Source organism: Empidonax traillii, unplaced genomic scaffold, assembly GCF_003031625.1.
Source record: "Empidonax traillii isolate 1590-97213 ecotype Southwest subspecies unplaced genomic scaffold, ASM303162v1 scaffold441:size580623, whole genome shotgun sequence".
Classification (NCBI taxonomy): domain Eukaryota; kingdom Metazoa; phylum Chordata; class Aves; order Passeriformes; family Tyrannidae; genus Empidonax; species Empidonax traillii.
The window spans coordinates 282,483-298,935 of NW_020955634.1; the positions used below are offsets into that span (position 1 = coordinate 282,483).

A 16,453-nucleotide genomic window follows, 5' to 3' on the forward strand; every position below is an offset into this window, starting at 1 on the left:
TGAGAGAACTTCACTTAAATTTTAAGTTTTATGCAGAAATAGCAGCTCTTCGCAATTATTGCTGCAAACAGAAATATCGAGGACAAAAATCTATTTTTCAGTGGGTCCCTTGGATGTACCATATTTCCACTTCCCTTCAGGACTCAATGCTTAGCCATGATATAAAAACAGAAACAGCTTTTGCATTTTTAATGAAACCTAGGGTATGAAAATAGACCTTTTTTCTTCCCTTTCCTGCATACCCCTATTAAAAAAGCAAACAAAATCCTAACAATAGAGCTTGAAGGTTACAAGGCCCTTAGGAACACTACCAGCCAGCTGGTCTGAAAAGAACAGTATGAAGCAAAATGTACCACCCCTAACACCCAGAACTCTCTTTGAATGGCAAGATCTATACAGGAACAGCAAAAGCTAACAGAAATGAGGGAAAAAAAAAAATCAAGGAACGCAAGTGCTTAGAAGGTGAGGACAGTACCAGCAGTTATCCATCAAAAGTATACTATATTTTTAGATATTTACACTATGGCCACACAAGGGAGGTGTGTAAATATCCTCAAAATGGCTTTGGCTATACAATAACTGTTTGTTTTATGAAATAAAACATGCACCCCTCTCCAAAAAAAAAGCCAAAAATCCAAACCAAAAACAAACACCCCCCCCCAAATCACACAAAATATCAAGTATCTTGTAAAGTACTTCCATTTGTTTTATCTCTATGTGCATTTGCAAGGAAAAAAAATGCTGCCTATATTCTATAGCTAAAATATTTCGCGTTCCACTAAAATATGAACATACTTATACAGAGAAATGTGTAAAGCTGAAGAACTTAGGATTGCTGAGAAGTATTTTAGAAGCAGTTTCCTACTATTTTGCTTTACAATAAGACCCAACTCCCTTCTGTGACACCTGCAGACCGAGGAGTCCTGTATATGCATGCATTTCAAATTATTTTAATGCTGCAATGTCAAGATTTTCTGCTGTATTCTCCCTTCTTACTCTTTTTGGACACAGTTACAGGCACTTAAGCAAGGGCAAAAGGGCCTAGAATTAAAGCAGAAGGGGCTGACATCTGTTCCAGCCTGATTTTTGGAAGATACGAAGAGAAGCCGGTACAGCTTTGTATGAAGACTTGTGTCCCCAGATTTTCCTCCTGTGCTTCTTCAGTTCTTTCCTACAATACCAAGTGAATTGCGAGGGGGGGATTGCTTTAGCACCTGCCAGAATCATTTATCAGAGGATGAGAAGCCAACACATTCACCTCAAACCACAGAAAACTAGCAAAGCGCTCATTTTGATATCAGGTTTTCACCTTAGTGAACACTCATTTTGTGCAGCTGAAAGCCACGTTGGGCATAGGACAGCTGCGCTCTGGATCTTTGGGCTTTGAAAGGTCTTCAATCTCCATCGCAGCTATTTGCTGTTAAGCAAAGCAGGGGAAAGAGAAATCCGTCCGACAAAGGCTGCTGATTGTGTACGTGATTTCTCCTCAGCAGCTGATCCCCGGAGTGCCTGAAGTGCCTACCCCTATTTCGAGGTGTTTCACCTCAGACTGTGGCAGGCAGAGTGAGGCAGGGGGTGGGTGACACCCCCGGCTGGGCAATCGCGCCGCCAACCACGGGGAAACAGCTTCCTTTCTGCCTCAAGAGGAGGAAAGATTTTTTTAGTTACAAACTATGTGGGGTTCCGCTGACAGTGAAAAGTCTTCCAGCACACGCTGGTTCCCGCACCCGCGGGAGGCCCGCCCGGACTCCCCACGCTCCGGGGACGTTCAACTCCTGCCGGGCCCCTTCGCGCTCCGGGCGATCTCCCCACGCCCCCCGCCCGCAGCACCGGCGGCGTCCGGGCCGCGCTGCCCCTCACGGCGCCCCTATCCCTATCCCTATCCCTATCCCTATCCCTATCCCTATCCCTATCCCTATCCCTATCCCTATCCCTATCCCTATCCCTATCCCTATCCCATCCCTATCCCTATCCCTATCCCGGCCCGGCAGGTACCGCGGGGGCGGGAACTGAGGGCGACTCCCCCCCTCTCCCCCCGCACGGCGCATGGTCGAGGCGGCCGCGCGCTCGCCGCGCTCCCCCCCCCGGCTGCGGCGCGCTGTGGTCTCGCCCGCCCCCGCTGCCATGTTGGATCGCGCGGCCGCCGGGGCCGGGCCGGAGTTGGAAGTTTAGGGGCGGGAGCGATCGGGATCGGCCCCGGCCGGAGCGGCTCCGGCGCGGCTGCACCGCTCCCGGATCCCCGGAACACCCTCCCCGGCGCCTTCCCCGCAGACCGGCAGCCGGACGAGGCCCCGCCGCCCCTCCCCGCCTCCCTCCTTGCCCGACTCCGCGAGGGAGGCTCCGCGATGCGGCTGCTGTGAGGCCGCGGCGGCGGCGGCTGAGGAGGAGGAGGAGGAGGAAGGGACCGCGGGCGCCATCGGTCGCAGGGTGGCGAGGGCAGCGCCGGGCCGGCCCCGGCCATGAGCGGCGCACCGCAGCAGCAGCCCCCGCGGCGGGTCACCAACGTGGGCTCGCTGCTGCTCACCCCGCAGGAGAACGAGAGCCTCTTCGGCTTCCTCGGCAAGAAATGCGTGGTGAGTCCCGGCCCGAGGGGCGGGGGGCGCGCCGCGCCGTCCCCAGCCGGGCGCGGCGGGCCGGGGCCCGGGGCGAGCGGGGGCGTGTGAGGACAGCCCGGCCGGGCGCCGGGAAGTTGGGGCTGCGGAAGTTTCGTCCCGCTCCGCCGCCCCGTCCCGGGCCCCGCTGCCCGCCCGGCCCGGCGGGGCGGGGGGCGATGCACGGCGGCGGCCCCTCGGGTGGCCCTGAGCGCCGGGCCCGGCCTCGCCCTGACCGGGCGGCCCCGAGACCGCCTCGGATGCCGCTGCGGGCGCCGTCCTTCGGCGCCTCGCTGTCCCTCCGACATGGAGCTCCCCCGGCCCTGCAGCTGAGCCGAGCGCTGCGGGGGGAAGCGGCGAGGCAGCAGCCGCGGGGCTCGGGGTTCCACAAGTCTCATTGCTCGACGAGGCTGGGACGGGCCCCAGGTGCACCAGCGGTACAACAAAGCAGTGTTGACGAAGTTGTAGGCAGGCTCGTATCAGTGCTAGGCCTGCCTTAGGTTTAGTCTGTACTTTTCTTAGCCTAAACAACAGGTTCGTGTACTCTGATGTGACTCAAATACTGCATTTTTTCCTCTTTCTAAATCAGTAAGTTTGTATTCAGAATACCTTCCTGCATGTTAATATAAAACTGTGCCAAAGCTGTACTTATCTGTTTTAAAGAAGTACTTGAAGGCTTCAAAAGTTAAGCACTTATATTAGAAAAGAATCGGTTAAAAAAAAAAAAATCGTATTTTTGAAAAAGTGCTGCTTTTTGGAATCCACTGAAAGTTATGTCTTCTAATGTTCTGTTTCCAGTACCTAAAATACTGTTAGGCACTTGCTATAAAGCTGTCAAGAGTGTTTCATGAACTTAAAACTGTGACTTAAAGCAGGATATCTGTGTAGTCATAATGATTTCACATAACTCTTTGGACTTTGAAATGGTATTGTTGATCAAACTGACTGTTGCAAGGAAAGTGTAAGATGCAGCAACTGAACAGGAAGTAGAGAATATTTACATTGGGGTAGGTTAAATAAGATGCTGTAAGTTAAACATGTCAGAAGGTGGAACCGTAAAGTATGTGTTTTGAAAAGTATGGATTCATAAAAAACCACCTTCAGTTAAATGAACTGGCATACATTTTATGTCTTCAGCTTTTTTTGCTAAAAAAAGAAAGAAGTGCCAGTTTTTCTCTAAATATAAAAAATAGTGCATGAATTTGTGTGTGTAAATTGATTTCTAGGGGTTTTTTTCTACAACTTTGATTTTCTCGTCAAGTGAACACATTTTGAATTTTTTTTTTATACTCAGCTGTAACACTCACCTACTCAAGTTCTCAACTTTTTTGCATAAATAGTATGTTGAAAGCAGACTGGAGGTAAATAGCTTCACGCGATCTGGTTGTTGTGCGATTTGTGACAGGTTGCAGCTTTCTCGACGTGGCTTGCTTGAAACTACACATTCAAATGGTTTACTCTGAATGTTGGATGACTTTCCAATGAGGTCCTTCTAATCGTGGTCTGTTCTTTTCCCCAGCCCCATATGCTCTCTAAGTCAAACATAGGCTCATCTTACCACAGTTGAGGGTCTTTACTCAATCATGAGGACTTGAGTATTGAAGCTCTAGAGATGATTAACCAGGCATTTTGGCTTCCTGCGTGGCATAAGACAGAAATTCATGTACAGGTTGAATATCTCTGTCCCTTGGAGGGCAGTGTCTGTCAGAGAAGTGGGATGAGCACCTGGAGATGATAACAGCTTTGGCTGTATAACTTGAATCCACAGTGTCTGTCAGAGCCCCGCTTGGTACTCTTGACCTTCTAGCCTGACTGAAGGGTAACATGCTATGCTGATAAGTATCTTTTTGCTGTAATGTACAGGATATTTGATCTCTTAATATCCGTGTTTGAATTACTCATTAGTTAAGCTTCAGACTGTAAATGCTGCTCTTTAAGGAAGGAAGATTTTGTGAATTTTGTAGGACACTACATGATTGCTTTCATATCAGCTGAAATGTCTGGGCTCTCTGGCTGCTACAGGTGGTATTTCTGTCACTGTGGGGCATGGAGAGGCTGCTGGATGGGATGTGCATCTGCCACATCAATATAATTTTAGCTTTTGTTTGAATAGACCTCATGTTTAGATCACTACTGCAACGAACACCAGAGTAACAGTTCAGACACTAAACTATGATCCTAGATGCTCTTTGTAGTAATAATTTATAGAGCTCTTACAGAGGGCATAGTGCTGCTCTCAGGCCTGAAGGGCTTGGTTAAGAAAGTATATGGCACTCTGGACCTGATTTATGTCAGTCTTTCTTTTGACTCTGTTTCTGACTGATTAAGGATTCAGCTACCTGAGTTTTGTTCTATAGAAAAGCAAAGAATTTATCAAGTAGTATAATTTTGATTGAGCACTTAACAATGGATGAACTCCAAAACTGACATAATTTCAATGGCATCTTAAGTAATGACTGATAAATACAAAAATTACCTGGAAGTGGGTGAGGTGGTGAAGAGCCATTGTCCTGTGTCTTGCTGAGGTTGATACCATTTTCCAGACTACGACTGATACTTTGAGAATCTCACTGACTAGTAGGCCAGTGTACATAGAGAGGGTAATTGATTTTTTTTTCTTTTTACTCTCTTCCCCCCAACCCCCAACTTGCTGATCTGTAAAATGTTTATCTGAATCTATAAGTAATCAAAATACCTTTTGCCCATGACAGATCAGGCTTCCAAAATCAAGCCACTCACTGATAGTCAAAGCTGCAACTATAGTTAATTTGGCTAAAATATAAATCCAAATGTAGAACTACTTGCAGCAGGTATCCAGTGTAAAGTATCCTTTTAGGACTTCCATTGTTGTTTGGGCATGTCACTAATTTTCATTCAGGTTTGTGACATTTGTTATCTAGGTCAGGTGTAAAATTTGCTATCTGTAGAAAGTTTAACTATTTTTTTATCCTAATGTGGAAATAAAATTCTATGTAAACTTACAGTAAGGTGAGCTATGAGATTACTTTTGTGCATATTAATGAAATATTTTTGTAATTATGCCAAACTTGGAAGTTTTTGCGTAAATCAGTTACAAATCAGTTACTTTAAATTTGTTCTGAGGAATGAGTCTCGTAAGAAAAAGCAAGCGCTAGATTTCCCATTAATTTGTAATAGGGAAGTAACTTTTATAATTTGCATGATTAATATTATTGAGAAATGTCACTGAGGAAAAACTAGTTTATTCTGCAGAAATAATTTTTTGAGAAACCTTAGGAAGGAAAACAAGAGAAGTATGTACTTGATTGCATTAGAAGTAGATCATATGGAGTATGGATATTTTATACTGCTTAAAAGCAGATCTCAACACTTGGATAAGGTGTAGTGAGTAAGGCTGGGAATATGTTGTTATTTGTAAGATCTTGCCATGGTTGATATGGTAAACAGGAACTGCTGAAGAATGGAAAAAGAGAAGTGACACAGCAGTAAACTAAGAAAACTGTTTTGGCTGCTTTTAAACTGCATGTGACCAGAATAAGTTTATGTATCAGAGCCAAAGGACAAATTACAGTAATAGCTGAGATAAAACAAAATAAAAACCTGAATGGCAGTTACAGCTCTTAATTGGTAAGATTCAAAGGTTTTATCAGAAAAGGAGCTGTAAGATTAGTTGTGCACATGAAAACAGTATGAACTAAGACTTGTAGTTGCCCAAACCTGCAGTCCACTTTAAAGTAATGGGCAACTTTACATGCCTGAGAAGTGTTGGGACTTCTCAGTTTGAGTTTAAGCTGCAGTCCGTACATCCAAAGAAAGTTGACATTGTGGTTTAAAAAAGATTTATCTCCAATACACATAAGTAGAACGGAGTCATCAGTTCAGTGGTGATTCTCTCATCTTTGCATTTTTTTCAAACAAAATTTGGAGGAGTAAGACAGAGTGTAAAGGACAGAATCTTGTGGAACAGAAGAGCATTGAGAGTTACTCCTGGATATCTTTTGAGATCTGTCCTGTTCTACAGAAGACATGTAACATCTTCAGATGCCTCACTGGTATCCACTAGAGTCAGTTCCCTAAACAACTTGTCAGCAATAATCTTCCATTGTAGAGGAAATGACATTGGGTTTTGACAGTTTCTTTGAACCAAACCTGTGCCTACAAAACTGATTTTCACAGTAATGGGTCATATCGGACCCTTCAGCAAGTGGCTCAGCCACTGTCCTTATCATAAAATGTTTCTCGTTCTTGTTTTCCTCACAGCTTGCTATTAAGCTAAGGCAGTGAACTATGCTGTAAACACATTATTTACCCATGGATGAGAAATGTTTTGAGACCACTTGTGAATGCTGTTGCATCTCGTAGCTGTATGTATTTGAGACAAAGCAACAATTCATGAGATTTGGTTCAGCAGTAAGAGACAAATTTAGATGTTAAAATCCCAACATTGTCAGTAAACCTCACTGTTGTTTATCTAAATCTTCTGCTGTTCAACTTACTTTTAGATAAAAACTTCAGCTGAATTTCTGTCTTTGCTTTAGTGGCTGTAGTGGTTAAATCTCTCCTGACTGTGCTTGTACCTCATGTGCTAGACACAAAAATTTGAGTCTTGACATGCAGAGTAAGTCCTTCTACAGTTGGTTTGTATCTCTGCTGTGAAGCATTATGTATTACTAAACAGAAGGTTATCTAGTGAGATAGACACAGAATAAGTGTCTCACTCTATTAAAGTCTTCAGCGCTCTTAAATTCTTTTCTGAGTGTCTTTGTAGATATTTTCTCTGTTTTTGAGGTAAAGTGCCAAAAGTCTCTCAGCATCTCCATGGTTAATTAGCTGGTCAAGCGTACCACTCGTGCTCCTGAAAAGAGATCTGGAATCTTATAGTGTACGTATACAACAGTACAAAACCAATTTGTAGGTGCAAGCTGTTGTGTTGTAACTTAATTGTTCTTCGCAGCTAAGAGGAATTCAGAGGATGGCAAAGGTTTAATGTAGGATTCAGATGAACAGTCATGTTTTGAATACAAGATTTCCACCAAGAGGTCCAGATACCCCTTGCTTAAGAGAACACCCAAGGAAGAGGTAGTTTCTTATTAGAAGATAGAGACTTTGCTATTTCATGCAAATATGTCAACATAAAGACTACTTTGTTCTTCCTTTAATGGAAGATTGATGTGATTTCTCGGCATTATCTAATTGTAAATACTGTTTTGAATTTGTTATCACTAGAACGTTTTTCTCTGTGATTATTTATTCTGGGGTTCTCAAAGATTTCGTATAAACCAAATTTGTAGCAAGTAAAATGTGTAAGTTCCATCTTAGACCATGAAATTTCAGGGTAAAAACATCATAATGGAGTGTTCTAATTTTAGGTCTCAAATTTCTTCTTTTTCTTCCCCCTGAAAAAACTCACTCATTTTTTCTTTAGGGCTTATGACCCTTACTCTCCATTGTTAGTGTCTCTAGTAGTGCCAGCATTAAGAACTCATCCACTGCCGGCATTAGTAGTGGCTGCAGGTGACAGCAGTGGCAGCAATTGCTTAGTGCTGGAGTGGGTGGAGTGAAGCATTAAAGTGATTTGTATATGATGAGTGAGTGGGACCTAGGAACTTGGCTGTAGTTCATTTCCCAACGTGACAAAAGACCCGATTCTGTCATCAACCTTTTGTAGACAGAACTGTCTTCAGAGTAGATGGGATTTGTGGAGCTTTTGAATGCTCAGTTTGCTGAGAAAGTTTGCTCTTGACTTAAAGCTGTGTGGTAAGATTTGTGCTCCACTGAGCATGTTTTGTAGGCTTGTCTCTTGAGGAATCTTTGTAGTACAGGAATAAAACTTAGTATAGTGCAGGAGACTTATGGTTTCATGACCTAATACCTAGATAATAAAATACAGGAAGTAACGAAAATGTGTCATAGGCACTAGAGAGAGTTAGTTATGGTAGGTTAGGGTACAATTTCCTCAAGAAAGGCTGACATTAAGTCTTACTGGGTCACAGAAGGATTTTTTTTTTTTTATTGGACAGTTTGTTTTCCTTGTAACAGTAAATCATACAAAGTGGATTTAGTGGAACTAGAAGTGTATTTTCATGAGAGGTTTTAAACAACCTGCTGTACTGGGACATGACTCAGTTACTGTAGAAGACAGTTTAGTTTCTCAAGGTATTTGCTTGGGTACACTGGCACACTAACTTCTGTGGCTTCCAGACATGTTGTTTATGGCTGGCTAAGCAATAAAATGGGAACAGTAGGTGTGCAGTTTATTCAGAGACAGTTGCAGTTAAATTTGAAGATCCTGAAGTGTGCTGTGATCGTCACATGAAGGAGCAGTGTTCTAGAAGGGCCAAATGGAAAAAGAAAAGATGCAATGCAAACAGTCATGAGGACACTTTCTTAGAAAGCTTCTCATTTTATTAATTCTCCAAATTCAGTAGTGTTTTCTCAGATACCCATGAGTTAAAGGTAGACAATTTTGCTGACACCTCTTTGTGCAGAGAATGACACTTCAGGCATCTCAAATTGGAATGCATGTGTTAAGAGTATATGGTTCTGGAATGAGTTCATTAAATGAATTACTCAGTTCCTGTAGACATAATGTTCTGTGGAGGTAATCATTGCTCGCAAGGAAACTGTTGCTGCAAAGCTCCACAACATACTGACAGATCTGCAGATCGCAGCACACCTTAGGCACTTGCTTTCATACATGCATCCCTACATTGGTGAGGCAGTTTTCCCTCTACTGTTTGGCTGTTCTTTAAATCCTCACTCTTAAGACAGCATTTCTTCTTTTTACATTTTCTGAGAAACAGTTTAAAACGTTTTCCAGTGTGTCTAGCTTAAAGCTGAAAGATCACCCTAAGGCTTGCTAATCAAGGTTGTGTTTTCATTTCTGTGAGATGGTTTCACACACCGTTTTTCCCTTCAGAATCTTATGTGTAATTCAGAATTCCCCTGCATTCATCTCCTTTCTCTTCAGTGCAAATCTGTTATTTTGGCTTTATCTCCCTCGTTAATTCACCACTGCAGCTTCAGAATGGTGAATTTAGTGAGCACAGGTATGTTCCTGTATAAGCATATTTTGTATGTGAAGGTACTATGTCTACAGTTTGAGAAACACCAACCTAGCAAAAGAAAATGGCTTTTACCTTTTTGAACAGCTGAGAAAACTGTATTTAATTATTTGAAATCTTAATTATGTAAAGCTAAGTCTTGCCTCTGAGATTACAAACCCTTTTGCAAACCCTTTGTATTTATTTCAAGTGTTATTGATAATGGCTTTCCCAAAATTTAGACCCTTGCTGAGATTAAGTAACAAGGCCTAATACTTGTCTTGCTGTCTCTTGTTGGAGAACAAGAATATTTGAAAATGGGAGTTTAGCAGTAAATTGTAAATGCTTTCTCTCTTTTCAAGGTACTGGCCTAGAGATTTATTTATATGTATGTGAGTAGTGGATAACAAAAGAAATTAGTATTAATTTGTTGTACAAATTAATATTTTTCTGTGTTAGGGATAAAGAAAAGTAACAGATATTTTACAATCTCCTTAGTATGTTTTATAACAGTAATTTATCTACTTAAAAAAATTTTAGATTCTATGTAGGAAATAATGCTTTAATATCTTTAACATTTTTATGCAGCCAATTACTAAAAAGTTGACAATTATGTTTTAGGAATCGATTTAAACACTATTTCTTTTGTAAGTCCTATCCTGCTGATGTGTTTGTACAGTGTCCTCTGTCCTCCAAATCTCATGTCCCCATTTTCATCAGAATCTCCTTGCCCTCTCTTATCACACATACTCTTTTTACCTTTTTTTAGCAAGTTTTCTGTCCTGTCCCAGCAAAAGGGTTTCCTCTGTTTACTTCTTCTTTCCCCCTTGTACCTCAAGTGCTTCCAGGATCTTCCTTCCTTCTTTCAGCCCCTGCATCCATAATCTGCACAAAGATCTCCAGGTAGGACTGACTCTCCTCCTCATTGTTCTTCCCTCTACTCCTTTAGTTCCTCTACTTAACAGTCCCACAACTGCTTTGTTCTTACTGATGAACTTTGTGTTTCATCAGACATGTAGTCCTGTCCATACCCAGTGCAGGGATAGACAGGGCGTGTGTTTTCTACTCAGCAGTGCACTGCACAAGGAAAGAGACAGGAGAGGAGTCTCTGTGCTGGCCAGCTGTTAGCTGCAGTGGACGTAGTATGCTTTAGCCCAAGGCCATTACACATTTCTCACCTATTCCATCTTCACTGCCCAAAGTCATTGCTAATATTACTATAGGCAAGAGAACTTTTGGTGGATATCAGAGGGGGAAGCAAAACCCGGAGTATGGTATTCCTCAGGCTTCTTGCACTGCTCCACCCTCCACTGCTGCTTCTCCCGGGAGGACCAGGCTCTCCAGTTCATAAGCTGCTATATTAGGAAGCTGTATACTGGAAGATACAGCTTCAGCAACTCTACAGGCTCAGATCTGAAACCGCAGAATTGCTTAGTCCTGCTTCGAGTGAACTGTAAGTTATTTCCTGCTCCTCTAACCATGTGACAGCTCTCTCTGAGCACAGCTAAGATGTGGTCATTCTTTGTAAGTAGACATTTTTTCCCTTTACTCCCCCTCAGTCAGCCAAAGCAAACAGAAACATCACTTGGCTTATGACACTAAATATACACAAAGGCATCCAAATAGGCTGCACTCTGTAAAACTGTGCTTGATTTTTGTGGTTAACTGAAAAGAGGAAGAAAACTATGAACATCCTGTAGTGGTGTGTGTTCTGTGCAATACCACAGGCAAAAGCTTCCCCTTGCATTTGCAAAGAAGGAAGCAGTATTTTCTTATAAATAAAACATAGTACTGTTTTTTATTTTATTTGCTTTAGTTTGTGGTTGAGAGTATTTCAGATATGAAATTCGTTTTATACTGAGCGCACATTTATTAGTGTTTATATTTTTAGTAACTTGAAAATTAACAGTTAAAAAAAAATACAGGTTTGGGCTTAATTTTTTGCAATGTTACATCAACCAGTATTTTTTAGCCCTACAATAGGTATTGTCATTTTGACCTTTCTTAAACAATGTTGATCTCTTTGTCCTAAACTGTACTGTTAGCACTGTGCTCAGTTTGTGTAGCTTGAACTTTAAAATTATGCAAGGTCTTAAAGTGTGACTGCAGCAGAAAGTGCCGGTTGCACTTGATCTCTAGAACTCAGCAGTGATTCAACAAACCATTTATCTCCTTAAAAATATTTTGGTTTTGTCTCTAAGAGATTTGTCCATATCAGTTCCAGGTGCCAGTATTTCTGTTCTTGAGAGACTAATCATAAATCTGTATCTCTGCACAGAGCATGCCGTTCCTTACCTTACTGATTCAAGCATCTAGATGCAATAAACCTGTAACTGTGTTACAGTTTCGTTTGCTAGGATGCATGGAGATGGATTTGGTGCTGAATATTTTGCTGGGATATGTAGATCTCCATATCATGGTTTTCAGTTCATATTTTTGTGTCATTCTTTGAATGTTTTGGTTCTTCATTGAGACTTTTCCTTAATAGCCTCTTTGAACATTTCTGGGCTTTTCTACCTCTACACAAGTAATCCTGTCTGTTTCTTTGCCCTCCTCATATTGTTTAGATGAAATTTGCTTGTGGAACAAGTACTCATGCTGCTGCTCTGCTTCACACTGTATGATGGCGGAGTCCATCCCTCATCGTGGCCATACCTGTCTGGATCATGCCTTTATGTCCCACATAACCAGAACCGACAGCCTCAAAGTGGGAGGTATACAGCACATTTTTAAGTTTGGTGGCAGAAGGATGCACCTTGTCCTTTTTCTCACCTCTGATCTGTGAACCAGCTGTGCTAACACACTGATGCTAGCAAACTGAGGTAGGGCAGTAGCATGAGCTCAGGCACGGTCCCATGACTGTCCATGGTGTTCAGTTTATTGGCACGCTTCCTGGCACAGGTTTGAGTGCTAGCAAGTAGTCATCCAAATTAATAATGAGCGTGGGTTTGGTGTAAACACAGTTCCTGATACATGGTATGTATAGGACCATCAGTACCCAATTTGTGTTGTACTGGTAAGAGAGTTTGTTCCTCTGTGCAGATGTGCTTTCTGCTGTACCATTAGCCACCATACCCAGAAAGTGGCCCTGCTCTTAGTAACTAATGTTTGCACAAGCAGTGGAAGCTGCCAGGAGACAAAAAACAACTGTGGTGCTGGGGATGGGGAGATGTGAGCTGTCTGTTCTAGTGTTGTTAGTAGCATATTCATCACAGAATAAGGGTCAGCCCTGCTGCTGTGCTCATAACTGTCTGCTTTGACATTAAGTCAAAGTCAGATCTAGCTTTCCCGATAGCAACAAAATTCGATATTGTCTTTCTGCTCCTAGAAGTTGCTTTTGGAAACTTGAGAAAATGCAGGTGTCTAGAATTTTCCAGCAAATGAAAGTGTTCCTGTACATGTAGCAACCTGCTGCAGTGGACAAATTATTAAGTGCATCTGTTACTGATATCATCATGTTTCTGATCTCCTCTGATTTCAGAGGAAAAAAAGTTTTGTGAGGAAATGTAGCTAATTTGTAGCTGTGCTTCTACAGACTGCATGAGGTACAGCAAGGACGACCTTAAAGGATGCTGCATTTCCTTTACTTCACTTCTTGGTTTCAGAGCACTGGTCTACGAAGAAAATGTATTCCTGTATAGAGCTTGCTTTTCTGATAAGTAGATTGTAAATAATTAAAGAAAAGTTCTGTCCATTTTCAGAGACTCCAGGGATGTCCTGAGTTCTCTTGGAATCTTACCTGAAGCTGCATTTTGGAGCATTTTAGCGATTTTTGTCAGTTCAAATGCAACAATTTGTTTCTGACTTGAGCTCCAGAGACAGTTTTAAGGCATGTAGTGTATTTAATGATAGTTTAATTATCAAATACTCTGTCTGTTCTGGTATCTCACCTTGATCATCGGTTCTGTCTGGGATGTAGAGGTACGAACTCAGGAACCTTTTCAGTTCTGTCTTCTGTGCCCACTAGATCTGTTAGACAGTGTTTGCATGCCTCAGTTATGTAGATACTTTTGTCCCCTCTAGTGTCTGGTGATTCCCTTTTTCCCCCTCAAGCCATATTTTTTTTCCCAGTGTCACTTTTATAAGTCAACACTAGAAGGAACTGGTCCCCTGGTGATCCTTAGTGCTGTACAAGAAGTTCTCTCCCACAGCAGGTAGCATTTGCTTCAGAGCAGAAGGAAGATAGCAATCTGTCATGGATTTAGAAGCTGAGTGCTTTTAGTCTTTATTTCAGGATGGAGGCCTGCATGTCAATTCTGGCTGAAGTAATAGTTCTAACCATGAAATGATTCAGTACCAATATGGCTGGAAATAATTTCTCCCAGGTCACCACATACAAACAGTATCACTGTGATGCAAGTTTGAATTAGCAAAGGATGTTACATAGTTGGCTTATTCCAAATAAACAAACCAGTCATCAATACGGAAGTCTGCCATGCATCATGAAGGTTGTTTTTTCACTTCAGATGCTTTGGGCACTTCATTAAGTGCAGCATGGTGCCCTGGTTTGTCAGAGTAACATAGTCCTGAAGTGGGCTGACAGACACGTAATTTCTTTGACTTTGGAATTCTTCAGAGGACTGTAGTGTTTGTTGCAGAACTGAAGCTTTTACATAGGAATTGGCAGATTAGAGTTCTTAGTTCCACATTAGCTAGTATAGAGAAGTTGTGTGTCATATTGCACACCACATAGTGGATGGCAGTGGCCTTCTAACAAATGTTCAGTGTGATACTTCCATTGGGGAGGTTGGCTAGCCTTCAATTTATCCTGTAAATCTGCTTCATCTTCTGTAAATAGTCCATGTGCCCAGGAGTGCATACTGGACTATCAGGAAATCAAGATTCCTCCCCCTCCCCCCCCCCACCGGCTTCTTTGAGGTTCAGCTGAGTGACTGGCACAGTCCATCACCATTTTCCTATAGGAAGCATCTGTACCACAGTGTTGAAGCTTCTGGCAGTTTAACTTCTAGGTCTTTCAAGGACCCAGTTTTATAGCCTTTAATCTGATGTTCATAAAAACAACCATACTAAACTTCTAGCAACCCGTTAATGCATTGCTGCGTAGGTCCCACTGCTGTGATAATTTCTTCCAAGATTGGGAGAATTTCTATGCTCATGTAAAAGCCTTTTGAGTAGGATGTGATTTTTCTTGAACTCTGTCTTAATTGGGTAATCAGCTTGTTTTTTCTAAAGTATATACTCCTGGGACTGGTATTATCTTTCATACACGCAATATTAAGAGCGTTCTGTTTCTACACTAACAGATTGAGGCTGTTCAGGTGCTCAGAGCAATCGGTGTAGTTAGTTGAGCACAAAGGAAGGGAATATCTGTACAAAAACTTAAAACCCAATGTCTGCTTTGAGTCATTGGGATTTAAGTTTAATCAGTGACCTTAGGAGAAATATCTTGTTTCCAAAGGTGTTATACATCTGAAAAAAATAATCAGTATGTCATTAATAACTTTTTCCCCCCATTTTAATGGTTATTACTAGTATTAATGCACATTTTTATTATGTTAGTGTGGTGTAACAATATACCTGCTGATTCTACTGTCATAAAACACTGTAACTTATCATTGCATAAGTGGAGGTTTTCTGAAAAGTGACAAACATTTGACCTGACAGTAAAGCTGTTGCCAGTTCTCCCAAGCAGCAAGAACCAGTGACACTGAGCATGCTAGCTGCTGTCAGCTCCTGAACACACTTGGAGACTTGTAGAGCGGTAGTTCAGAAACTGATGCATATAATTTTTCAAATCTGGTGCTTGATTAGGGTAATGATACTGGCTAATTGGACTGCCAGTGCAATATAGATTGATTGTCGTTAGTGTTTCATCTTCACTGTGCTCACAAGCAAAGCCATCTTAAAATGTTTTTCATTAAAGTTTACCTTTTGACTCAACTTGCTGTATTTCATTATTTTAGGCAAAAAGAGTAAAGGTCAGTTTCAGACCTAATACTTCTTTTAAATCTTTTTTGGAACAAGTATTTTTTGTCCTAAGAGTTTTTAAAGTATCTTAAAATACTGTGTTCATGTTAATTATATTGGTGTGACTCTATGGATTCTAAACTCTTATACTGATCTAATAAATACTGATTTTTTTTTTAATGTAAACTGTTTTTCTTACATGAGATATAGTACTACTTCAGTACTGTTGTAAGTAGAGTAAAATAATTTTTATATTACCTGTAAATTCAGGTGAATACATACTTTTAATTTTTCATGTAACATATATGTTATTGCTGCTGAAAAATGTTCACAAGTTACAAATAGGAACGCAGCAGTTATGGAGAGGTAATTATCTTCAAATGAGGATGCTTTTGTTCTGATCCATCCAAACATATGAATTTTAAAGAATAAAAGATTGAGAACAATATCACTGCCCCTTTGTTCCTCACTTCTGCCTATGGTTGCTCATTAGAACTGCCAGATCTGCACTGAAGGAAAAAAGAAGTACTGTGTGATTTTTATTTTTTTTTTCTTTGACTGGAAAGTGGTGACTGGACATGGGCACCAAAGTGTTGAGTGCAGTGGAAAAATATGTCCTGCAGCCCTCTTTCTACAACATTTTTGTCATATAAGCACCCTTTTAACTGTGAATAAATAGATTCTTTACAGTTTTTGCTCTTCTGGTTGTGTCCAGCAGAGCAGGCAACCTCATGATAAGTAACATTCTGGCACCTTAAGGAGATACAGAAGAAGAATTTTAGCTCCTGGGAAGGAGCTTTCCTATTCAGCAGCCCTCTGTGCAGTTATTTTCAGATAGTGGGTAGTAAGTTCAGAAGGAGCCCTTTGTAAAAGAATCTAGATGTATGGGGTGATGAGACTGCCCTTATTGAA

The 16,453-nt window shown here is 41.6% G+C and overlaps 1 protein-coding gene across 2 annotated transcripts in view; it reads left to right on the forward strand.

Annotated features, from left to right (window-relative positions):
* The first annotated feature begins 2,145 nt into the window (after positions 1 to 2,145).
* WASL (Wiskott-Aldrich syndrome like) overlaps positions 2,146 to 16,453 on the forward strand; it is a 50,804-nt gene continuing 36,496 nt past the window's right edge. The window contains exon 1 of one of the 2 annotated variants that reach the window (XM_027894738.1): positions 2,146 to 2,573. In XM_027894738.1, coding sequence (XP_027750539.1) covers positions 2,460 to 2,573 — 114 coding nt within the window. In that variant the 5' untranslated portion in view covers positions 2,146 to 2,459. The remainder of the gene's footprint in view (positions 2,574 to 16,453) is intronic. The other variant, XM_027894737.1, reaches the window with a different exon arrangement.